The sequence below is a fragment of the Amphiura filiformis genome, chromosome 3 (assembly GCF_039555335.1).
Source record: "Amphiura filiformis chromosome 3, Afil_fr2py, whole genome shotgun sequence".
Lineage (NCBI taxonomy): Eukaryota > Metazoa > Echinodermata > Ophiuroidea > Amphilepidida > Amphiuridae > Amphiura > Amphiura filiformis.
This window is the reverse complement of record NC_092630.1, coordinates 39,406,980-39,434,430: the sequence shown is the minus strand read 5'-3', so window position 1 is coordinate 39,434,430 and position 27,451 is coordinate 39,406,980. Positions and strand designations below refer to the sequence as shown.

The 27,451-nt window shown below is 36.4% G+C and overlaps 1 protein-coding gene across 1 annotated transcript in view; it reads left to right on the top strand.

The window, feature by feature from the left end:
• The first annotated feature begins 650 nt into the window (after positions 1–650).
• The window catches only part of LOC140148484 (probable chitinase 10), a 31,135-nt gene continuing 4,334 nt past the window's right edge, over positions 651–27,451 (top strand). The window contains 16 exon segments of the mRNA XM_072170466.1: positions 651–807; positions 3,059–3,170; positions 4,510–4,946; positions 5,259–5,383; positions 8,060–8,183; positions 8,778–8,957; positions 10,059–10,178; positions 12,084–12,225; positions 12,675–12,803; positions 15,781–16,023; positions 16,026–16,216; positions 17,266–17,390; positions 18,759–18,882; positions 24,909–25,088; positions 25,834–25,953; positions 26,896–27,037. Coding sequence (XP_072026567.1) covers positions 4,629–4,946; positions 5,259–5,383; positions 8,060–8,183; positions 8,778–8,957; positions 10,059–10,178; positions 12,084–12,225; positions 12,675–12,803; positions 15,781–16,023; positions 16,026–16,216; positions 17,266–17,390; positions 18,759–18,882; positions 24,909–25,088; positions 25,834–25,953; positions 26,896–27,037 — 2,263 coding nt within the window. The 5' untranslated portion in view covers positions 651–807; positions 3,059–3,170; positions 4,510–4,628.

The window sequence follows — 27,451 nt, the reverse complement described above, 5'->3', positions numbered from 1 at the left end:
CACTGCACTAGTCAAATTCTTCATTTACACACACAGGCTAAAACTATATCAGTTGAAACACAAATTAATATGATGGTTAAATACACAGGCAAGACGACTCTACAACTAACTACAATCCTCCAAATAAGTCTTGGAACGCTTGCGTCAAAAAACGAAAACTGTCACCCCCCCTCTCCCCGTGCAATGGTGAGAAATGCCAATGTCTTCAGCGGTTTCCCATTGTGCTCCAACATTGATTGATGGGGAGAGGGGAAGGGTAGATTATTGTTGTAGATGTCATATTTGTTCCCAAACACAATATATACGCCATCTCCATGATCATGAAGAAATTGTGCACGGATTTCGGCAGAGTGTGCCAGGCGTTTCAAGTACTTTTTCGAAGATTGTAGATCGATGATCGATCTTTGTGATCAATTTTCCAGGTATCATTGATTGGATTGATCACGGAAAACTGTATCGGTGATGTCATCGGGTTTTTGATTGGTATCGGTGATGTCATCTGCTCAACTTTGGTGGACAATAGACAATGATAGATTTGAGTCTTTGATTGACAAGGTTACCACGTCCCCGACCACGTCATCCCTGGGACTATGGGCCCCTTGTCATCATCACATCATTTTTCTTTAAAATAGAGTGTTCTAGTTACTAATCAAGTCATTGTGAGTGCGATCAGAAAGCCGATGACATCAGCCTATATAGTTAGTAGCAGTTTCTCATCTTCTCTGGTTAGTAGATATTCCTGATCAAAGTTTTAACTAAACCTTTCAGATTGATGTGGAAAGACGGCGACAAGTTGCTATACAGTTGGTAAGTTAACTATAATTACTGTAAGTAAGATACCTTATATCAGGCAATTCAAACGAGACTCAAGACCAAAGGCCTATTCCGCAGTCCAGGCCTATTTCAGTAAATTTCGAAAATTTTATGCACAATTGAAAAGTGATTGTTCCGACTGAGTTTTTGCTTTAGTTTAAACCAAGACGTGCTTTCCTGAAGCAGGCTGCGTCATGATGAAGTGCATCATTTACATTTTATATGAGACTGACCAGAGAATATCTTCTCTTGAATTACGAATGAACTGTAAACTGTAACGGAATTACAACAGCAATATTATTAACTCAGGGGAGGTATTTTTACCTCAAAATTGTGTACAATTGTTATGCACTTCCCAGCAAACACAAAAACGTTTTCAAAACGTTTTAAACAGTTAATATTTTGGATTTTGGTTTAGATAAAAACGTTTGAATAACATTAAATTTCGGGTTATATAAACGTCATGAAAACGTTTTAAAACGTTTTGTTTTTGAAAATACACTACAACAATGTTTTTTAAATGTTTTCAAAATGTTATTGCAAAATATTTTTTCAAACATTTTTTGCCAACACTTAAATAGCATTGTATTAGAATGTTTGCAGTAGGTTATCAAAAAATATTTTTTAATCTTATGGATACGTTTTATACCCTTTATATGCCGGTTGCCTATGGAGCAGTGTAATACACATAATCATGCATAACTCGCAAACGCAAAATCGGAATCAACTGAAATTTTTGGAATAAACTTCTTTCGTGGATATCTAGTGAAAAATGTCATAAAAAGTGGCTGCTATAATCACGAAATCCTCCTTTAAACGTTTTCGGGCAACCTTTTCTTAAATTTTGCAGATGATGTCGAAAACGTTTTGTGTTTGCTGGTTTAAGGGCCAAGGTGCTGTATTTTTGACAAAGATATTTTTGAAAAAATGTATTCGAGTCAGATGCTCGTTTTTCTATTCTCAGTCGGTTTATATAAACGCCATTTTACCTCATTGGTTCGGGTGATGATTAAAATGGAGCCATATCTGATATTTCACATTATTTTGTGAGAAAATTATGATATCAGAATTTTTACAATTATTGTTGGATAAAAATACAAGGTTCTTGTTAATGTGCGGTCTTTTTATAAGTCAATTATACTTTCCATTTAATGGAAACGCTCGTGAATTAGAGGCATTGTCAGCATGATCAGTGACCCCAGTGGGGAAAATTGGCAAAAAATGTCCGTACGGACACACCCCGAGACCGTCCCCAAACATTGACCAACATGTGACATTTTACCCATACGGATACTTGCAGCCTTATCCCTGTCAGGATATGGGCAATTCTACAAAAAAAAAAAAAAAAAAAAGGAAAAAGGAAAAAACATGTCCAATATAGGAAAGAAAAAAGGGTTTAAATTTTCTTGTTTGTGCAATATTTTATTAGTAAATGGCAATGCTTTTTCTTCAAAACATGGCATTTTAAATTTGTATGCAATTCCTGATGGTGATGAACGTTATCCAAAATGAAAATCCAAGGAAATGAGAAATTATTATTCCTGTATACTAGCTGTGTGATACGGGTAACGTTTTTTTTAACCGCGTACAAGCTGTATCAAAATGACGGGTGCCCATCAATTCCCGGGCATCAATTTGATGTTTATTGAAAAGCCTGCCTCTTCTAAATGCAAAATTGGATAGTTTAATGATTTGTTATATGGCTATAAATCTGCTAATTATTTGGAATTTATGTTGAATTTTGATGTGTCATCAGGCTTATCCATTATCAATGAAAACTGATGGGTCGTCATTTTGATACAGCTTGTATAATATATAAGCCTAATATAGTCCTACGAGGGTGGCTACTATATGTGGCTAATTTGTTTTACGGTGTCGTCCTACGTTGGAGATATTTTGTCTTTTATGACTGCGACTGATAGGTAGTCCTATTAATTATTTACTGCGTAGTCCTAGTCCAACGGCGGAGGGGATTGAAATGAACCCTGTGGGCTTTTTTTATTGGCTTTATATAGTTCACATGACCATACGAACAAATTGAGACCATTAATTTGAAATCATAAATGTGACCACTGTGACCCCTTGGAACATTTTGTAAAAAAATGTTAACATAGCTTATCATTTTCTAATTTAGAGCGTCGAAGTTAATTTCCCCGGGTTAATTTCCGAGGGTGCACAACTGCACCTTTTTTTTGTGTAAAAGTTAATATTTTTAAAGCGAGAAATTATTGCATTCCTCTTACAGAAAGGACAGTTTGCCCAATAGACCCACCATCACACCAGCATAATGCTGAGGATGATCATAATCTTCATGATCGTATCCGTGACGTTCTTCTCGTGAGGAAACGCTCAAACAGGTAAGTATACGTACGTGTACGTGTACGTCAATTCGGTTGTGCAGGTTTACTTGACAGAAAATCAACACTGTAAATTGAGTAGGTGGCACTAATTTCCACTAAAGATGTACCAACCATTCTTTTGTTAACGAATAAGATTTTATCTTGTAACCATATTAAGTTTCTCAAAACATCGATCTTTTGTTGGTCGAAACAACCAAAAAAATAAAATCAATTTTTATCGTCTAAATCAATATATTATTGAAAAATAACACTGATGTTTTGCACAAGTTCATTCTACAAATCATATACTTTGAAAACTTGCTTGATATATTGTTGTTAATGAGTTATGTACGTTTTACAAAAGTGTTGTTGTTTCAGCCCTCTTTACAACATAACTCAAGAACCACAGGACTTACAAAAGTATATCTGTGATATTGAATTCTTCTACACACTCGCTATGAAAATAATGATCAATGCAATTTTTGCCAAAGTTCACTACCATTCGCAAGATGCTGTGAACTACAAAATCGCAACAGTTTAAGTTGCTAACCTTAACATACAAAATTGTACACTCTAATTTCGTACTATTCATTAAAAAAAATAGAATCCCTATTCATTTATTTTTGATCCCGTATATACCGTATTCGTTTTGATTATAGGTATATTATCACTTTGAACCGAAAATCTTATCAAAATGAATGATAGTTTCCGTTTTATTTTAAGAAATAACTATTCAAATTGACAAGATCTCATGTCTCAGAAGTCATGAAGATTTCATTTTGACAAGATTCTGCTGAGTCCCCCTCTGACAAGACAAACTATTGAAATTTGATTTTTTTTCTTGGCAATTTTTGACAAGACAACCTACTCAAATTTGATAAGTTGGGTCATTTTAGACGATAGTAGATTCATTTGTTAAAATGGCAAGGCAATCTGATCAATTTGATGAGTTTCTTAAAATGGAAACCATTTTTGTACTGTGTAAATAATGCACACCAATAAAGTATTATAATTATTTTTATTGAAAGACGATGGTTTAGAATTGTCAAAAGAATGGACACCCTTAATCACTAAAGTATCAAAAACTTAAAAATCTAGATGAGAAGAAATATAGATTATGAGGGAAAGAGGAGTGTTAAGTTAAATTTGCCATAGTTACACTGTAGTACACCCAAACAGTATTCTTGTGCGCGCTAGGCCGTATAATAAAGTATTCATGGAAATGCAATGAATACGTTTGAAATGACGTCACGTGTCCGCGTCCAGGTTCCAAAAACTAATCTTGTCCTGCAAGGTTTTATGAATGCTGATATTTGTGCTAAATGAATCTAAATGATGTTTACTCGCCAATATATAGGGAACCGTTTCGTATGTTACCACACTAACTGGTCTCAATACAGGACTGGCGCTACTCTTGATGATTTAAGAGGAAAATTTACAGCAGACAATATTGATCCTTCGTTATGTACTCACATCATGTATTCCTTTGCAAAACTGGACGGTTGGCCCCGTGTTCTTGCTCCATACGAATGGAATGATGACGCTTATGATAACAATTATGCTAAGGTTATCGGTCTCAAAAATCAGAACCCAGATTTGAAGGTGTTTCTTGCTCTCGGTGGATGGACGCATGGTGTGCAAAAATTTCAAGAAATGGCAGCTACGGCAACATCGAGACAACAATTCATCAACCATGCCATCACGTTTTTGAGAAATCGTAACTTTGATGGTTTGGATCTTGACTGGGAATTCCCGACAGCAGGGGATAAAGAAAGCTTCACTCTCCTGTGCGAGGTAGGGCCCTATCTTATTTAGTTTTGTCTCTTTGTGTCGGGGGGGAGGGGAGGGCACATCATCAATTTTTTGGTGGGTATACTCCCCGGGAATATTTTGTAAAATCTTCTGGTTGAAAATCGCCAGGAAAAACAAAACAAAAATGAGAGGAATTATCAAAATCAAGACTATGTTATGGTAAAATTCAAGGGGGTCTTTGGGAGCTGCATTGTCCGAAAAGGCGTCTTTCTGGGGGATAGGCTTACTCGTATGGTAATTTTGTGTTAAGTGCACCTGATGTAAAACGAGTATTGTATTTCAATTATTATACAGGACTTACAAGCTGCCTTCCAAGCTGAAGCTCAGAGTTCTGGCAACTCTCGTCTACTACTGAGTGCTGCTGTGGCGGCCGGATATTCCTATATTGATGGTGGATATGATATTCCGAGAGTATCGAAGTAAGTATCCAAATGAAATGTCATTGTTAACGTTATAGCGGTTTTGGACCCGGGAATAGTTTTAACAAGAAGAGTCTTTCAAAAAGACACAGTTCACGGATCAGGTGTATAGTAATTTGTTCTATAACTTTCCATTTTCATATCTAACCTACTCTGCACTGATCTTACAATAAATTAGTGATTTGAGGCACAATGACTCCTACTGACTCTGGATATATAACTCTCCATCCAGCAAGAAACTCATTATCACTACCATAGGCTTATTGAAATTCAATTAATACCATGCAGATAATAACCTTGGCCCAATAATTATTTGGGATCCAATTAAGATAAGCAAACATTACTGGGTAGATAACAGGAATTAAGTTTTGTCAGTTGGAAGGAATTGAGTAAATCGCCTGTATCAAAATAGCAGTGTATTTTTCATATATGCAGTAATATGCTCAGTCTTATCACAAAATAAACAATAGCATTGACCTTACCCACCAATCAGTAAAGCCTATTATAATCATGTGATGGCTCAATCCAATTAGACTATGGGACATGGGCATTTATCTTTCACTTCCGTAGTCCACTCTTGGGCAGAACATAAAAACATAACAAATCAAGAGTAAATATATGTCTGAATTAATATCCAAAAAGTTCCCACGTTTTACTTTACTCATTTAGGAGTTATTTGGGGTTAAAAATGCGTTTTCGTGATTTTTTTTCCATTTTGCCAAAAATGTCAAATATTAAAATAGCTGTAACTTTAAAATAAATTGAGTAGAAATTTCATTTCTATTGTAGATGTTACATGTCATATGGATTTCAACACTGGTGAATAAAAATGTCATAGCACAACTCTAAAATATAAAAAATGGCAAAAACCATATTTTTGTGCTATTTTGGCCATTTTGACCTAAAATGTAATTTTGCATGGGAAAAAAAATAAATATATATTTTCTTGATTTAAAAATATGTCATTATATCAACCTAGTTATTCTGAACAAAAAAGTTAATGATGGTGAATGTCTGTGACCTATAGTTTTTTTTTTTTTTTTTTTTCAAATTCACATATGGACTAAAATAGCATGTTTTGTCAATTTTTCCAATATTAGGCTGAAAATGGTACTTTTTGTAATTTTAACAAAATTTTCAGTGTTTGGAAAGTGGGAACTTCACATATATTATGGATATATTATAGTACTTTCATTTTAAGCTAGTTGTAGATCCACTGGTAGCTCGGTTTCCATGGCAGAAGCAATTATATTGTCAATTTTACTACTTTCAATGCAGCAAAATCATTTTAGTCATCATTTTACTGCATTGAAAGTAGATAAATTGCTGCTACCACGGTAGTGGGCATACTAGTGGATCTTGAAATAGCTTAACATTAAAGTACAATTACATGTTCATATTATTAAGTGAAGTTCCAACTTTCCAAAAACTAACAAGTTGGTTAAAATGGCCATAAAGGACCATTTTTGGCGTAATATTGGAAATATTGAACAAAAACATGCTATTTTAGTCCATATATGAATTTGAAAGGGCCATAGATCAAAAACTATAGGTCACAGACATTCACCATCATTAACTTTTTTGTTCAGAATAACTAGGTTGACATAATGACATATTTTTTAAATCAATAAAATTTATATTTATTTTTTTCCCCATGCAAAAATTACATTTTTAGCTCAAAAATGGCCGAAATAGCACAAAAATATGGTTTTTGCCATTTTTTTATATTTTAGAGTTGTGCTGTGACATTTTTATTCACCAGTGTTAGACATCCATGTAATATGTAACATCTACAATAGAAATGAAATTTCTACTCAATTTATTTTGAAAGTTACAGCTATTTTAATATTTGACATTTTTGGGCAAAAATGGAAAAAAAATCACGAAAAACACATTTTTAACCCCAAATAACTCCTAAATTACACAGTAACGTGCAACCTTTGAAAGTGGGAAATATTATATTATTGATCAGTGATATAATAGCTATATTTTCATGTATAAACCATCCTCTACCCAGAAAGGGAGAACGAAAACTACTTTCTGAAGCACTTAGCAAGCCTTGTCCCATGGTCTAATGTATGTAAGGGATAAACTGTGCATATGAGATATGGGTTCAAGTGGGGGAAATGTTCACTGCCGTGAACAAAAATCTTGTGGTTCAGATATGGCCTCCAGTTATTTATTGAAACCTAATATGAAAGTCAGTCTTACCATAGACTCTGAATGTATTCAGAGTCTATGGTCTTACCTTCATAATATCAGGCTTTCTCGAGTGATTAGCGGCTGGTGAGCCTTCACTGAAGAGAGTGGCTCATGAAACAACAGTGACCTAGCCAGCACATTTTCAGATGGTGGGCAAAGGGGGGGAGACATCTTTTAAGTGGGGAGGGAGAAACTTTAACGAAAATGGTCATCAATGGGCTAAAAAATACAAAAAAGGCCTACAAATCTTGAATATCAGGGCGGCCAGCATCCCACAGGCAGACAGGGAGGCAAGGGGGGACTTCTCACGGTGGGCAGTTGTCCCCCTTTGCCCCCGCTACGTCACTGTAGGAGCAGTAGTAGTTCCGGGTTCAAGGGTCTAGGAAAGGAACACCAACCTGACGAGATTTTGCCCATAACGAAGTATTAATGCTATACACATCCATTTTGTATAATTTTTTTAAATCCACACAGGGCACTTGATTTCCTAAATCTGATGGCATATGATCTATACAACCACAACGACCTCAAAACGGGACATCATGCGGCCCTTCATAGTGTACCTGGTGATAGCGTTGATGTTGCTAAAAGGGTGGTGGTAAGTTTGAAAAAGAAATGATTTTTAGACTAAAAATAATCATTATGAATTATAATATATTGTTTTTTAAATCAAAACTCTTATAGAGCCAAAGGGTGTCGTGGATAATTACGGAATGTTCGCACGAGTGCATTATTTAAATGATCATACCATTGGGCTATTCCAGAAAATAGGTGCACACCCCCTATAGAGGAGTAAATTTTCAGTCAGAGAAATGTCCGGATTTCCAAGTCTGCTTTCTGAAAACGACTGGATTTCCAGTTGCCAATGTTACTGGAAAAAGCATGGAAATACAATAAAATGAAGGAAAAATCACGGAAATGTTGAAAATAAGCTCTCAAATTGAGGATTTCTGATTTTAAACTATTTTTCTGCCGGATTGTTTTGCCTTTGGGCACTTTAAAAGTCTGGATTTCCAACAGTCACGACTGGACAAAAAGTCCGGATATCCGAACTTCTCTATAGGGGGTGTGCAGCTATTTTCTGGAATAGCCCATTAGAGTAAAAGGCACCCGTATTTTGAAACACTTCTATGAAAGGAATTAGTTTCTTCCGAATAATATGTATTTCGGTATTATGATCAACATTTTACAGGAATATGCAGTTGACAGATGGTTAGGGGGAGGCTGTCCACCGAATAAGTTGACATTGGGTATCGGTACTTACGGCAGAAGCTTCACTCTCACTGGATCACAAACTGGCATCTTTGCACCTGCAAGTGGAGCAATACCAGGAACCTATACTAAAGAGGCCGGTTATTGGGCGTATTATGAGGTAAGTTCTATTATCTTAGGAACTTATAGGTGATTTGCGGTTTTATTCGCAAAAAGAAAGAACATTTCAGTCTGTGATAAATCGAAATAACATGCATATGGACCTCAATGCCAAGTTGACTTAAATAATATTTTTTAAGAAGAGATTTTGTAAGTTTCACTCTTTTGGGAGTGGTCCCTCAGATAACTCCATTTTTTAAAAAAAGGAGATAGTCCTATTCACCTTAAATATCTCAAAGGAACAATTTTTGGGCTTATTAATTCTTGCTTACAAGATGTAACCTTAAATCGCCATAAAATTTGTTTGTACCCTTAAGGGATCTGGAATGAGCGTTTTGAGCGTTTCGACAGTATTTTTTGTGGGACATAAAATTTGCCATAAAATGTGTATTACATTGCGAATTTCAAAAAAATTTGATATCATCAGGACATTCTTCGTATTCAGAATGCAATTCGATATGTCTGATGTGCTCTAATGTCCCACACTGTCCCAAGGTTCATACCCCACCACTTAAATCATGTCATACAGTTCAACAAAAAAAATCCAAAATAGTTACTTGTGCCTGAAAAACAACCCCAAGCCCAATACAAACAAGAAAATTTAGATGGCATTATGGCGAGAAGGATGGCAGGAGCCATATTATACATTGATCTTATAGGAAATGAGTTAACCATTAACTTCCATTGGTCTTGGGGGTCTTGAGTTAAGGCCAATTATATATACGTATTGGGTGTTTTCCCTCTCCCAAGAAATATATGCACAGCCTGGCTTGAGCATTTTGTTTGGGCCTGGTCCCATCAGGACCCAAGCGTGCCACACGGAGCGACCGTTTAAACAAACAAACATGGGTGGAAATGACACCCCGTGCAAGCATGGGATCTCATTTTAGAATCCGTGATTGCAATTCTTCTTGTGTATCAACTTTTAATATTTACATCAATATTTGAGTGCAAACACCGCTAGGTCATGCTCCACGTAATGGCTGTATCAATTTACTTCCAATTCGGAACAAAAGAGCAGATAAAAACATTAGTTAAACCATATAATAAGGATATTTGAATCAAAATTCTTGTATCATTTATTCATTTCTTATATTTTAAGATATGTGAAAAGTTAGCGAGTGGTTACACGAGAGTGTTTGATCTAGATCGAGGGGTTCCTTACGCCTACGGTGACGGACAATGGGTGGGGTATGATGATGAACAGAGTATAAACATCAAGGTAAGAAACATTATTATATACTTTTTCATATGAAAAATTGGTAAGAAGGAAGAAAACTGCAGAAAGCTACTATAAAATGTAAAGCCCCATTCAATTGCGCGTAGGCCTATGCATAGTTCACCAAACATCTCCAAAATTGACTTTGCGTGTCAGATTACCCAATGGGTTAAACCCTCCCCCTTTCAATGTTCAAATTTGTTGTGTGGTGTAATAGTCTGCAAAAGCTGAAATGTCAAGTTTTAGCCTAATCGGGCCAGCGGTTTTGGCGCTAACATCATGAACATGACTACATGTATATTTACGGCCCGCCTATGCTTGGCCAAAATGGCCGCGGCCGCCAAGATTCAAATGTCAATATCACTGTGACCAGTTGGATGAATTTGTTGGTATTGGTGTCTATGGAAAGGTAATTTCATAAGTAATCCACATTTCTCTATTTGTTTTTGACATAGGAGCAATTTCACTGACTTTCTATAAAACAGGACCCTTTTCACTGACTTATTATGAAACAGGGCCCCTTTTCATGGACTTACCATAAACAAGACTCTTTTTCACTAACACAAAACGCCTGCCACATTTGTTTTGTTATTTCAGTGCCCAATAGGGCATTTATTTCCAGTGCTCAATGGAAAAAAGACAAAACGTGAAAATCACTACCCTTAAAGTGGCTAAAAAGGCTTTTTTTGCAAAAAGCTTGAAATTGCTACCATTATCGGCCCTCGCGGGCCGCGTAATTTCTTTCTGCAACCATAATGGGCCGCAATGCGATAACACATAGTACATAATGTAATTATACTAGGCTTATGAGGCTAGATATAACACGAGTTTATTACCAATATTATTTCCTCTTACTTAATAAAATAAAAAGAAATCGATAGAATTAAAATTCTACAACGGTTTACCTGGGGTTCGAACCCACAATCTATGTACCCATAGTCTAATGCCTACACGACTGTGCTATGATTCGTTGTGCCAGAAAGGTGTTTGTTTATGATATTTATTGATTACGGAATAAAGTGCATACACACAATATACTATTACTAGTATATTAGTACATACTGCAGTTACTGTCCGTTTTCCTATACACAATACACAGTGCTCTTTCCCATTGACGCGTGACCTTTACAAATAGCCCTACGTTAACAGTATGGGGATATGACTAGTTAACGTCGCTGTGTGAAAAATAACCGGCCAATATTAAAAGTACTCTTCTAAAGTTCTAGAAAATATAGTTTTTTAACATGTCCTAAATTTTAGCTAATTTAGATGTTTGGAAATATTCGTACTTTGGTGTTTTAGTTAATGTTATAGGTAATAGTACATTGCCTAGTTAACGTCGCTGTGTGAAAAATAACCGGCCAATATTAAAAGTACTCTTCTAAAATTCTAGACAATATAGTTTTGTAACATGTCCTAAATTTTTAGCTAATTTAGGTGTTTGGAGAGGTCGTACTTTTGTGTTTTAGGAAGGACATGTAAACGACAGATAACACCAAAAAATATGAATAACACTAACCCTAACCCTAACCCTAACCCTAACCCTAACCCTAACCCTAACCCTACCCTAACCCTAACCCTAACCATAACCCTAACCCTAACCCTAACCCTAACCCTAACCCAAACCCTAACCCTAACCCTAACCATAAGACCCTAACCCTAAGACCCTAACCCTGACAATAATGAACCTTGCCTCGGACTATGCGGTTAGTGATATATTGAGGCCCATTATGGTTGCAGAAAGAAATTAAGCTCGCGGGCCGTGCCACAGGTTGAAACCCCTACCCTTTTCAGCGTTTTTCTGCTTGTGGATGGCTTCAAGTTTGATTTTAGTGGCCCCGGGGTTCATAGTTATGTTAATTTATACACTTGGACTGTAATCTTATTCGTATGTATTAATTCACGTAGGTTGACTTCATAAAAGCCAACAATCTAGGAGGCGCCATGATTTGGGCAATGGATCTGGATGACTTTTCAGGGACGTTCTGCAACCAGGGAACATGGCCCTTATTGAATGCAATTAAGACAGCTCTAAATATCAATCAAGAAGGTAACCATTTTGTCTACTCATCACTATTGATATACCGGCAAATGAATTCATTGATATGAAAAAGGCGAATAAAGAATATGATCCATGGAAATATTTCATTAAAAAAAATCTCGTTTTATTTCTTCAACTTTAGAAGTGACGTGTATGTGCATGTCCTTAGGCCCCTTTTTTGAAGTTCGCTATCCAACGACCCCCCTCTTTTCTAGAATTATAACCAAAATACCATACAATTTTGCGGAAACTTTCGTATCGCAAATATGAAAAAAAAAAAAAATAGCACCAATTTGCTCCATTAAAAAGTTCTATCCGATGACCTCTTTGTTCAACAATTTATACTAAATGACACCTTTTTTTGTTATACCCAATTACCCCCCCTTTTTTTTTTAAACAATAGTTTATTCTAATGATATACTGATTATATGTTTGCAATCTTGATTTGGTGTTTTTAGATGTCGTCCCGGTAACACGGTCAACAACAACTACTAGAAGTCATCCTACTTCTGCGGGCACTACTGCGGCAACTGATAGTAGCGGGGGAAATGGGGGTAGTGGTGGTAAAGATGACGACGGTGGTGGAGGTAATGACACAAGTTTTTGTGATAGTAGAGTCAATGGCCTATGCTGATCCAAACGACTGCTTCTTCTTTTTCTTTTTTTTTAATCACTAAAGTATCAAACACTTTAAAATCTAGATGAGAAGTGATATAGATTATGAGGGAAAGAGGAGTGTTAAGGGGGTACTACACCCATTGATTTTTTTTTGCATTTTTTGCATTTTGTGAAGAAATTACAAAAAAAAATTGGACAAAGTGGTATGCAAAATGAAGGGGCAAATCTTCTCGTTTTATTGGTGGCATCGGTATCAATATAGCTTACATGCTTTTAAAAGTAGAAGCCAAAAGGTGGTACATCACTGATGATTTAAATTCACTTCATTTTGGAAAGCTTACTATCAACGGATTTCGTTAAAATTTTGGATATGTGTTGCTAACACATTAGGGAAATAAAGTTGATATGTAAAATTGGAATAAGTGGTTCCTGATTTCTTTTATGACTTCATGAACTTGGTGCTCCACAACTATCAAAAAGGAACTGGTTAAAATGCTTCTATTTTCAATGTTGAGCTATATTTTGTATTTTTAACTTGCGACATTATTTCACTGAAACTTAATTAAGCCATAGGTAACAGGTTACCACAACCATACTACAGCAATGTTGAAAAAATTGTATTTCTTGTCACCTATACCACCATATTGGGTAGTTTTCCGTAAGCTTAACTTTTGTGATTTTGGTAACTATTTTATATTTATTTGTGAAATCCATCTCAACTAGGCATTCTAAATTGTACTCACCATTTACATCCCAAGGTATATTAGTATATCCACCTTGCACTTATCGATATATATCCAGTTAAAGACAGAATATCAAAATTTTGCCTCATTATGATATCACAGACTCTCACATGTGTATTCAAAATTGATGCTTAAATTTGACCTGAACCAATTGACCTATAACCTGACATACGGTGACCTAATAGCCTTTTTCTTCTCCTAACAACACATTATAGTATTAAATTGACTAATGACTATGCATCCATTGTATAGGTGTTTATTTAATTTATTCAGTGTTATATTTTGCATGCACCACTAGATTTTCTATATAGAGTATAACAAAGGATTTAATGTATTCTATTCATGTAACATCTTTCAGCTCAGTTACTGTCCGTTTTCCTATACACAATACACAGTGCTCTCACCATTGACGCGTGACCTCTACAAATGATGTATGATGGAAGAATGGGCACTTACCTAGTTAACATCACTGTGTGAAAAATAACCAGCTAATATTTAACTTCTAGACAAATATATTTCTCTAACATGACCTAAAATTACAGCTAGGTTAGATGTTCAGAAATAGTCGCACTTTTGTAAAATATGAGTGAGGGCAAGGCATAGCTAGCCAACTCCCCGTGCTAATTGAATGGAGATTTGACCGAAAATATTGGTATCGGACCGCTCACTTCTGAAGGATGCCACAAAAAAACGGTACAAGCTACATTTAAACTATTCTCTGGCAATCATCATGATGAGTTTCTTATATAGTATGCCGAAATTGGGTACTGTAGGTGATTGACAAAGGGTCGCACTTTTCTGATAAATAAGTGACAATGAACATGAAATATCAGCGCCCATAAACCCAAGTTAGTAGCTAGTTAGTGGAGGCCGTCACGGGACTGATTATTGATTATTGAAGTGCCTTATTAATAGATACGCACGATTTAGGGCAAGAAAAAAAAATGGGACACTTATGGAGACATCATCATCATCATCATCATCATCATCATCATCATCATCATCATCGACATCATCATCATCATCACTTTCTACATTTTTTCTAAACAACATAGGGCCTACCGTTTTAATAAGATTTTTTCTTGAAATGCATGTAACTATAATTATTGTTTAGAGCGTGATGAAATAAAACATCACGATTTTCATCACAAAACAAATATAATGCATAAGAAATCGTTTGTTTTAGAGCGTGATGATGAAATAAAACATCACGGTTTTCATCACGAACAAAGTAATACATAAGAAATCAATTTTTCGTGAGTGATGAAATAAAACATCAAAATTGTCATCACGAAACAAAGTAATACATGAGAAATCGTTTGTTTTAAAGCGTGATGAAATAAAACATCACGATTTTCATCACAAAACAAAGTAATAGGCCTACAAAAGAAATACATTTTTCGAGAGTGATTAAATAAAACATCACGATTTTCATCACGGAACAAAGTAATACATAAGACATCGTTTGTTTGATTGCAATCAACCGCGACAGTTCGTCTCACACACATAACAATGCACTGCGATCAAATAGGTTGATGACAACATTTGATTGAATGGACTGCACTGCGCCATGATTACGTGCACCGGTTCAAATCCATTGTTTGGAACCAATCAATAATTTCACGTACAGCCTCTATGCAAATTAGAGTTTACACACGCTGCAGCTGGGGTAATCGACCGAAGCTGGTTGCCGTTAGTGATCGAATGCATGAGCTTATTTGCTTTACTGAATCGATTTACTGGATTAATTTCCTGTTAACTGGGTTTAATGCCGCAAAGGTCGAATCGGGCTTGCCATGGACCATAAGTGCATCATGATCTACTTGAACATGTTGAATAGAATAAATTATAGTTTGTTATGAAACACACTTCTGAGTTACTAGGATACAGTAAACAAAAATATATAGGGCTAAAATGACTTACTAAAAAAACACTTTGTATGTAGATATATTTTATAAGTTCAGGACATGAGGTGATGAACATATTTATGTACTTCATAAATTTGCAAGAAAAAAAAGAAGAGGGGTACTGATGAAAATCAGGGTATTATTCCCCCTTCAGTTAAATTTGCCATAGTTACTCACGTGTTCGCGTCCAGGTACCAAAAACTAATCTTGTCCTGCAATGTCTTATGAATGCTGTATTTGTGCTAAATGAATCTAAATATGATGTTTTCTTTTTCGTTTACTCGCCAATATTATAGGAAACCGTTTCGTATGTTACCACACTAACTGGTCTCAATACAGAACTGGCGCTACTCCTGACGATTTAAGAGGAAAATTTACACCAGAAAATATTGATCCTTCGTTATGTACTCACATCATGTATTCCTTTGCACAACTGGACGGTTGGCCCCGTGTTCTTGCTCCATACGAATGGAATGATGACGCTTATGATAACAATTATGCTAAGGTTATCGGTCTCAAAAATCAGAACCCAGATTTGAAGGTTTTCTTGCTCTCGGAGGATGGACGCATGGTGTGCAAAAATTTCAAGAAATGGCAGCTACAACAACGTCGAGACAACAATTCATCAACCATGCTATCCCGTTTTTGAGAAATCGTAACTTTGATGGTTTGGATCTTGACTGGGAATTCCCGACAGCAGGAGATAAAGAAAGCTTCACTCTCCTGTGTGAGGTAGGATCTTATTTTGTGTGTCTCTACGGGCCGGGGCCCGGGGGGATGGAGGCACATCATCAATTTTTGGTGGGTATACGAACTTTCAAAAGCAAGGATCTTTCTCGTTTTTCTGGTTGAAAATGGGCAGGAAAAACAAAACAAAAATGTGAGGACATTTCAGCACTCTGTTATGGTTAAATTCAAGGGGTTCTTCGGGAGCTAGTCCGAACAGGAGTCTTTCGGGGGGAGGGGGGTAGGCCTACTCGTATGGTAATTTTGTGTTTTAAGTACGGTGCCCTCTGGTTTACTCTACGTTATAGGAACTATCAACATATCAAAGCTTTGTATTGTATATTTTATTTCCTGTAATCGGCATTTGAGATAAGTGATACATCCATGGTCTGTTGAATGTGCTTCACTTCGATTGAATTGGTCTTCAATTTGTAGCTATTTGTCTTCTTTAATCACACACACACACACCCCCCCCACCCCACACACCCCGACACACAAAATAAATAAATAAAATGAACCTTACAATCGAAAACGATATTCCACAGATACAACTGAAATATTCAATATGTTCAACGCAAGCTTGTGCTCCAGGAAAGGACATGTACTCCAACTCATTCTTTAAATGATCTGGCAATTTAGCTAGAATGTGGAACAAATCCAGAATTTGCCTTTCGGATCAGACACATGCTAGCACCCACTCGATTTGGTTGCGCAACTGTTCAGATCGACCAAAGAAATGTCGCAGGTTTTCTAGGACGTTGTGTTTTTGCACAGGGTAGTATCTCATATTCTAAGGCAGTAAGGCACTGATTTCCAAGGTGGCTATGCTATTACCATGATTACATACCGTCATACAAAATAATTTGGCAATTAATTTTTTTTAATGACACAACAGCCTAATACATAATGGGCCTACATCAGTAGCCTATACATACAGTATGAGTTGACAGATTTCATGAGGTAGAATCCTAAGCTTGAATGGGGCGAGAGTATTCGTAAGTATTCAGAAAATGACGCTAAAACAAGTATTGTATTTTAATTATTATACCCATCAGGACTTACAAGCTGCCTTCCAAGCTGAAGCTCAGAGTTCTGGCAACTCTCGTCTACTACTGAGTGCTGCTGTGGCGGCCGGATATTCCTATATTGATGCTGGATATGATATTCCGAGAGTATCGGAGTAAGTACCCAAATGAAATGTCATTGTTAACGTTAGCGGTTTTGGACGCGCGAATTTTACAGCATAGAGCAAACCGGCCATACTAAAGTCAGGTGTGATTTTAGGGTTGACAGAACTATATCTGTATATTGCAGGGAAGCGTAGGTATTATCAACAGTTGTAACTTGCTGGACTTTCTAACCAAGGGCCTCAGCATTCCGTGAAAGTATATACATGAAAATTATGTATAGCATGAATATTTAGTCCACTTGTTTTAAATGTGGGATTGACGTATTTCCAAAATCGCACTGGTTGCAGGATAATGTATTTGGTCTCATTTAAAAACTTGTTCCTTCACAACATTACTGCAATATATTTTGCATATCTGTAAAGGCAGGGCAACCTGCAGAATAAATCTCCTTGAATTGGCTTAAGTTAATAAGACATACATAAATTACTGGAATTATGAGTTTATTCAGTGGAAGCACTTGGATCTCTCACCCCTAAGAAGATCATTACTCGGTCACGTGCAAAGTCTTCATCGATGTTTTCTGAGATTCAAAGAGAGCCTCGATGGCTGATCATTTGCCAAATGAAAGCACAATACAGTATCACAACAATTTTGATGGCAAAATTGAGAAAAACCATCAAGTGAAGAAAGTTGATGGCAGGAGTGGGACTGTTCTCGGATTAATCCCTGAACCATAATTGTCTTTTCGTCAAGCTACCATGCACGACAGAAGCATTAGATAACTCAAGCAACCATCTTGTGGTGAGACATGACCTCCAGTTAGTGAAATCTAATAGGAAAGTCTTACCTTCATATATCAGGCTTGCTCGGGTGATTAGTGCTGGTGACCCTTCATTGAAGAGAGTGGCTCATTGAGCAATCAAAGGGTTTTTTAACACGTGTTCAACTTATTTAGAGAACACTAGTGTGAACACCTGAGACGTGTTCATAAGATACAGTTGAACACATGACACATGTGTAATAAGTGTTTTAAAAATATTTCCGAACGTCAGTGTTCAAATGAAACAAAGAAAGACATAAGTAAATAAGAACACATGTCAAGTGTTCAAAAGGTGTTACATATGTGTTCTAAGTTTTGAAAATGTTGTCTTATTATTCAAAATCAAATATTAATGTAACAATGTTTCCTTTTTGTGATAGTGCTAGGTAAGGAGACACTATTTAAGGCAAATTTTAGTATGGATATGCAGACATCTTTTCATAACTAATCTTGGAAACAGAGACAGAACACTAGTGTCAAGTGTTCTATGACTTTTACAGTGTAGGAAAGGAACACCAACCTGACGAGATTGAAGGTTTGCCATAACGAAGTATTAATGCTATACACATCCATTTTTGTATTTTTTTTATCCATGCAGGGCACTTGATTTCCTAAATTTGATGGCATATGATCTATACAACCACAACGACCTCAAAACGGGACATCACGCGGCCCTTCATAGTGTACCTGGTGATAGCGTTAACGATGCTAAACGGGTGGTGGTAAGTTTGAAAAAGAAATTATTTTCAGACTAAAAATAATCATATAAATTATAATACCGTAAACGTTCGCCTAATGGCGCTTTTGGATTCTTAGAAATGTGAGAGCGCCATCCTTGTAAAATCTCAACAGCATTAAGGATACGTGTATGTTAAATTGAGCAACCTGGACATAATGCCTCAGAAAAAATATCGTGACATGACCCAATACTTTAGGTCACTAGGTTAGTTGCTAGAGCAGCAAATGTTTTGGGGTTTCTTCAGGTATTCTTTCTCAAAGTGCCATTGGACTTAATTTGTCAATCGATTCATACGTTATACCTAACTAATTTTGGTAAATCTTTTTATAACATTGTAATATCTTCATATTTTTTTAATATTCTTCAGTTTAAAATTACACCCTTCTACTGTCTGACCCGTTAGCTCAGTCGGTAGAGGGTGCGCCTTGAATGGCGAATGGTACTTGTTCGAATCTTGATTTCTGCCCCCACTTTTATGTGAAGAAGGGTCAAGAAATGTTTTTGGATTTTGTCCCCATTTTACGAACGAATATTGTGAATTTTTTTTAATTTAATTTTAATTTTTTTTTTAAATAGGCACTGCGAATAAACGGCAACAAAAACCGCTGACAAAATTTGCTCCACCTACTACCTATCAATGCGTGATATATTCCACTACATTTAACAGTTTTAACTGTTTAAAAATTACCTTTGTAAAATAGAACGACCTCAATGTTTCAAATTGTGTAACTACATTACTTTATTCATTTATGCATTATAAATGATCAGCTATTTTTCTTTTCTTAAAAGAATCGAACCCAAGTAGATCAGACCATTGATCATATAACTATCAGACCACGAAGTAGTTACGTAACTCCGTGATGGTATCGGAACCAAGCACTGTTTGTATGGCGATCATTACGATCACGCTATTTTGGTATGCCTTTTTTTGTGTACTGATTGTTTCGATCGTGGTTCATTACTTAAGCGCGTGATTCCGTTGACATAGTAACATTACGTAACTTCGATACCGGGCTTCGATACTGAATAGTTGTTGAGTGCACATAATATGGAAAGCCATTGGGGTATTGTGTGCCTTCCAAAGCGCCTTATAACATGTTCTCATTGTGTTGTGGAATCCTAGCCAGTATTCAATGATAGCTATAGAGGCCTTGCGTTTATCGATTGGCTCCAAACAAAGGATTTGAACAGGTTTCTTCCCCGTAAACATGGCGCAGTGCAGTCCATTCAATCAAATGTTGTCATCAACCTATTTGATCGTAGTGCATTTTGTTATGTGTGTGAGACGAACTATCGCGGTAGATGCAATCATGCTTTTGTTGAATGCATTTGAGTAGTCCGCCATATTTACGGGATGATACGTCATATGCACAGCCTCTATTCAGTTGGTCGTTGTATGATTTTGTTCGTTCACTCATTCAAATTTTATTTATATCATTTGAAGACTGAGCCTATTATGATACATCCTCCGTGGAACAGTTTCAAACAAATATAGCTAGGGATTATTGGGGGTTATCTTTTGAATCCTCTTAGAGGGCTATCTTTTTTTTCGGAGGGGGGGGGGGGGTCCCAAATTTACAAAAAGTCTGCGTCAATAAAATTGCGCACCCCCTATTTCGGCAACAAACATTTTATGATCCCAAACCCCAAAATTGTATTGAAATCAGTCTTTTTAAATAAAATAACACACTTTCTGTGGTAATCGTGTGACTCCCTACATTTTGGTCATAAAACATTTTATAACCCCCTCCTATTATTCTTTCCAAGACTTTATGACCCCAGTATATTTGGGACCCCCCCTTTCGAATAACATGATATACCTCTTATGACCACTGATGCATAGGCAAGGACAGTCGCGCGAATTGAAAGACTTGTCGCACGCGACACTTCGTCTCACACACATAACAAATGCTTATACAATCAAATAGGCATACAACATTTGATTGAATGGATTGAGTTACTCTAAAATGAAACGATAAAAACAAAGAATCATGAAAAAAAAACACATACAAGATCAAATAATAAAATAATATAAACAATGTTAAAGATAAAATCAAGAAAATAGAGAATAAAATTTCCTCAAATCAGAAAAAAAAACATTGACAGACATCATAATCTGTCAGAAATTACTGCATGCGATTCGAACCATCAATCTTCTCCACAAGTTCTCTTTATCATCGCACTACAGTCTAATGCTCTGCTCACTGGGCCACAACGTATCAGGTGAATGATTACCGCATTATCATGAACAAGTTTGTTCGATCTTGTTCATAATTGTATGTGTCAATAGGTTTCACCCTTTCACTACACGTACCCTTAATGATCAGTGATAATAGTCGGCTTTTACAGGGATGGCGCTCTCTCATTTCCATGAACTCCATAGCGCCATTAGGCGAACGTTTACGGTATATCCAGGCGACCTTCGGCCTCGCTACTCGGCCTTCGGCTTTGCCGAGCCCCCCCAGAGCCGAGGTCATTCTTGACATAGCCGAGGTCATTCTTGAAGGACTACAAATGGACACAGCATATCATCAACGACTTCATAAGATTCATGACAAAAAATCGGCAGAGGTTCACTGCTATCATTAGAAAGAACCGCTTACAACATGTACAATACACTAAGCCAAACAATTAAGGTACCAGTTTATATGTTCACCCCTTGTATATCATAAACAAAGACAGATATGTCATAATTGGAACCAGCAGCTAATAGCTGCATCTTTTAGCTCGAATTTAATACCTTATTTGTTGAAATTGTTCAAGAAATAAAGATATGACGATCCCAAAACCCAAGGAAGATGCCAATTAAAAAGTTGCAGTTTGCTCCATTGCGTGCTCTATTGATTTACACACAAAGCGTTCACGAACAAGAGAACCATCGCTGTTCTTCCATTGATTAAAGCGCTCCACAGACTCCGAGTACCGTAAACGTTCGCCTAATGGCGCTACGGAGTTCATGGAAATGAGAGAGCGCCATCCCTGTAAAGCCGACTATTATCACTGATCATTAAGGGTACGTGTAGTTAAAGGGTGAAACCTATCGACACATACAATTATGAACAAGATCGAACAAACTTGTTCATGATAATGCGGTAATCATTCACCTGATACGTTGTGGCCCAGTGAGCAGAGCATTAGACTACAGTGCGAGGATAAAGAGAACTTGTGGAGAAGATTGATGGTTCGAATCTCATGCAGTAATTTCTGACAGATTATGATGTCTGTCAATTTTTTTTTTTTTTGATTTGAGGAAATTTTATTCTCTATTTTTTTTATTTTATCTTTAACATTGTTTATATAATTTTATTATTTTATCTTGTATGTGTCTTTTTTCATGATTCTTTGTTTTTATCGTTTCATTTTAGAGTAACTCAATCCATTTGATCAAATGTTGTAATGAACCTATTTGATTGTATAGGCATTTGTTATGTGTGTGAGACGAACTGTCGCGTGCGACAAGTCTTTCAATTCGCGCGAGTGTCCTTGGCTATGCATCAGTGGTCATAAGAGGTATATCATTTTATTCGAAAGGGGGGGTACCAAATATACGGGGTCATAAAGTCTTGGAAAGAATAATAGGAGGGGGGCATAAAATGTTTTATGACCAAAATGTTGGGAGTCACCCGATGACCACAGAAAGTGTGTTATTTTATTCAAAAAGACTGATTTCAATACAATTTTGGGGTTTGGGATCATAAAATTTGTGTTGCCGAAATAGGGGGTGCGCAATTTTATTGACGCAAACGTTTTGTAAATTTGGGACCCCCCCTTCCGAAAAAAATGATAGCCCTCTAAGAGGATTCAAAAGATAACCTCTGCCCAATAATCCCTAGCTATATTTGTTTGAAACTGTTCCACGGAGGATGTATCATAATAGGCTCAGTCTTCAAATGATATAAATAAAATTTGAATGAGTGAACGAACAAAATCATACAACGACCAACTGAATAGAGGCTGTGCATATGACGTATCATCCTGTAAATATGGCGGACTACTCAAATGCATTCAACAAAATCATGATTGCATCTACCGCGACAGTTCGCCTCACACACATAACAAAATGCACTACGATCAAATAGGTTGATGACAACATTTGATTGAATGGACTGCACTGCGCCATGATTACGGGGAAGAAACCGGTTCAAATCCTTTGTTTGGAGCCAATCGATAAACGCAAGGCCTCTATAGCTATCATTGAATACTAGGATTCCACAACACAATGAGAACATGTTATAAGGCGCTTTGAAAGGCACACAATACCCCAATGGCTTTCCATATTATGTGCACTCAACAACTATTCAGTATCGAAGCCCGGTATCGAAGTTACGTAATGTTACTATGTCAACGGGATCACGCGCTGAAGTAATGAACCACGATCGAAACAATCAGTACACAAAAAGGCAAACAAAATAGCGTGATCGGAATGATCGCCATACAAACAGTGCTTGGTTCCGATACCATCACGGAGTTACGTAACTACTTCGTGGTCTGATAGTTATATGATCAATGGTCTAATCTACTTGGGTTCGATCCTTTTAAGAAAAGAAAAAATAGCTGATCATTTATAATGCATAAATGCATAAAGTAATGTAGTTACACAATTTGAAACATTAAGGGCTGGGGTATGAACGTTTGGACAGTATTTATTTTGGGACATTAGAGCACATCAGACATATCGAATTGCATTCTGAATACGAAGAATGTCATTCTGATATCAAATAATTTTGATTTTTTGAAATTCGCAATTTAATACACATTTTATGGCAAATCATTAAAAATTGATATTTTGATATTTAACAGTACTTGAAGTAAACTTTATAAATCTGATGATTTATACTTAAAGTGTATGTAGGTGGGATGAAAAGCCGACGATCAATTGAAAATTTTGACCTTTCGTATTGAAGATATGGATTTTTTCCCCAAAACACCAAAAAAAATTAGGTCTTTTTTTGAAACAAATCCATATCTTCAATATGAAAGGTCAAAATTTTCAATTGACCGTCGGCTTTTCCTCCCTGCTACATACACTTTAAGAATATATCATTAGATTTATATAATTTACTTCGAGGACTGCAGAATGCAATTCGATAGGTCTGAGGTGCTCTCATGTCCCACAAAAAATACTGTCGAAACGCAATAAACGCTCATTTTGGATCCCTTAAGGCCGTTCTATTTTTCAAAGGTCATTTAACTGTTAAATGTAGTGGAATATATCACGCATTGATAGGTAGCATGTGGAGCAAATTTTGTCAGCGGTTTTTGTTGCCGTTTGTTCGCAGTGCCTATTTATCTAAAAAAAAATAAGAAAATTAAAATTAAATTTAAAAAAATTCACAATATTCGTTCGTAAAATGGGGAAAAAATCCAAAAACATTTCTTGACCCTTCTTCACATAAAAGTGGGGGCAGAAATCAAGATTCGAACAAGTACCATTCACCATTCAAGGCGCACCCTCTACCGACTGAGCTAACGGGTCAGACAACAGAAGGGTGTAATTTTGAACTGAAGAATATAAATAAAATATGAAGAAATTACAATGTTATAAAAAGATTTACCAAAATGAGTATGAATCGATTTACAAATTAAGTCCAATGGAACTTTGAGAAAGAATACCTGAAGAAACCCCAAACATTTGCTGCTCTAGCAACTAACCTAGTGACCTAAAGTATTGGGTCATATCACGATATTTTTTTCTGAGGCATTATGTCCAGGTTGCTTAATTTAACATACACGTATCCTTAATGCTGTTGAGATTTTACAAGGATGGCGCTCTCACATTTCTAAGAATCCAAAAGCGCCATTAGGCGAACGTTTACGGTATAGGCCTAATGATTTTTTATAAACCAAAACTCGTACTCAGGGTATCATAGATAATTATACTCACACGAGTGCATTATTAAAATAATCGTACCATAGAGTAAAAGGCACCCCATATTTTGGAACACTTCTATGAAAGACATTAGTTCCCTTCCGAATATGTATTTCCGTATTATGATCAACATTTTACAGCAATATGCAGTTGACAGATGGTTAGGGGGAGGCTGTCCACCGAATAAGTTGACATTGGGTATCGGTACTTACGGCAGAAGCTTCACTCTCACTGGATCACAGACTGGCATCTTTGCACCTGCAAGTGGAGCAATACCAGGAACTTATACCAAAGAGGCTGGCTTTTGGGCTTATTATGAGGTAGGTCCTATTCGCTTAACTTAAAAAAAGAGTGAAAAGGGGATTTGAGGGATCATTCGCAAAAACAACTTGCATTTCAGTCTGTGATAAATCGAAATAACATTTAAATTTTTGTAGGTTTCACTCTTGACTCTTTTGGGAATGGTCCCTCTTATTTACTTCGTGCTTACAAGATGTAACCGTAATCGCCATAAAATTTGTTTGTACCCTCAATCATGTCATACAGTTTAAAAACTCCATTATTACTTGTGACTAAAAAACAACTCCAAACCCAATACAAGCAAGCAAATTTTGATGATATGGCAAGGAGGATGACAAGAGCCATAATATACATTGATCTTATATAGGAAATAAGCTAAAGATGCCAATAATTCCTTATATTATCATACCATTAACTTCCATAGGTCATGCGGGTCTTGAGTTAAGGCCAATAATATATAAGTTTGGGGCGTTTTCCCTCTCCCAAGAATACATGTACATGGGGTGGAAATGACACCCCATATACATGATATATCAAGGATGGGATCTCCTTTATTGAACCCATGATTGCAATTCTTCTTGTGTATCAACTTTATTTACATCAATATTTGAGTGCAAACACCGCTAGGTCATGCTCCACTTAATGGCTGTATCAATTTACTTCCAATTCGGAACAAAAGAACAGATAAGAACATTAGTTAAACCATATAATAAGGATATTTGTATCAAAATTCTTTTATCATTTATTCATTTCTTTTATTTTAAGATATGTGAAAAGTTAGCGAGTGGTTACACGAGAGTGTTTGATCTAGATCGAGGGGTTCCTTACGCCTTCGGTGACGGACAATGGGTGGGATATGATGACGAACAGAGTATAAATATCAAGGTAAGAAACGTTAGATCAAATTATTACGAAGTTCAGATGGTTTAGTAGGCCTACCCAGCAAACACAAAACGTTTTCGACATTATTCGCAAAAGGTTGTGAGAAAACGTTTAAATGTCGGGTATAAATGGGTTAAAACGTTTTCATAACATTCAAAAACATATTTTGATAACCCACTGCAAATATTTTAACACAATGTTGTTTAAGGGTAATTGACAAGATATTTGACAATTTTGTTTTAAAAGTGTTTACAATAACATTGTTGTAGTGTGTTTTCATACAAAACGTTTTCATGACCTTTATATAACCCGTCATTTTAATTAAAACGTTTTTGAATAAACCAAAACACAAATTATAACTTGTTTAAAACGTTTTAAAAACATGTTGTTTGGTAAAATCTTGCTAAGGGACCGATCGTTATTTACGGCAGGGGGGAATGGGCGTTTTGGAAAAAATTTCGACAAGAAATTTCGCGTTTCCCCCTCGCGTCCGCTCAAAATTTTCGCGTTCCCCCTTGTTTTCCCAATTTTCTCCATTTAAAATTTAACAATCCCCCCTCCTGGTTCAACTAAAAATTTCAGGTTCCCCCCTAAATTTTCCCATTCCCCACTCTGTCATAAATAACGATCGCTCCCTAAAACCATACCATTGTATTCCTCTCGTCATAAGGATTCAGAAAAAGTAAAGTTTGACCTATCACCAATGTACATTTCTTGAGTTATAGGGGAGAAGGTCAAATATCAAAATCTGCAATGTACATGTCTATGGCAAACGTCCCAGTTTTCTCGTGTGAATGGTGCTTGCCCCTTGCCTGCTCGACAGGGCTCTTGATTGCGAAATGCTATTACAGTGGTAACACTAACCTTCACGGGTTTTGATGTTCATTATTATGATAATTTATACTCTTGAACTGTAATCGTATTCGTATGTATTAATTCACGTAGGTTAACTTCATAAAAGCCAAAAATCTAGGAGGCGCCATGATTTGGGCAATGGATCTGGATGACTTTTCAGGGACGTTCTGCAACCAGGGAACATGGCCCTTATTGAATGCAATTAAGACAGCTCTAAATATCAATCAAGAAGGTAACCATTTTGTCTACTCATCACTATTGATATAACGGATAATGAATTTTATTCACAATGACCCACTTTTTTTATTTTTTATACCCAATAATAGTTTATACTGATAGGCTAGGCCCCTACTTCCTGACACCGCTAGGCTTCTAGCCGTCACTTGTCTAAAGTTAAAAGTTAAGTGCCCCTCCGGATAAATACACCAGCAATTCAAGCCCACACACACACCCCACACACACCCACCCCTTATTACATCTGCGTTCGTTTGTGATCCCCATCCATTCATTTTACCATGCCTATTATTGATGATGATGATGATGATGATGATGATGATGATGATGATGATGATGATGATGATGATGATGATGATGATGATGATGATGATATAGCCTATTATGTTTGCAATCTTGATTTTGTGTTTTT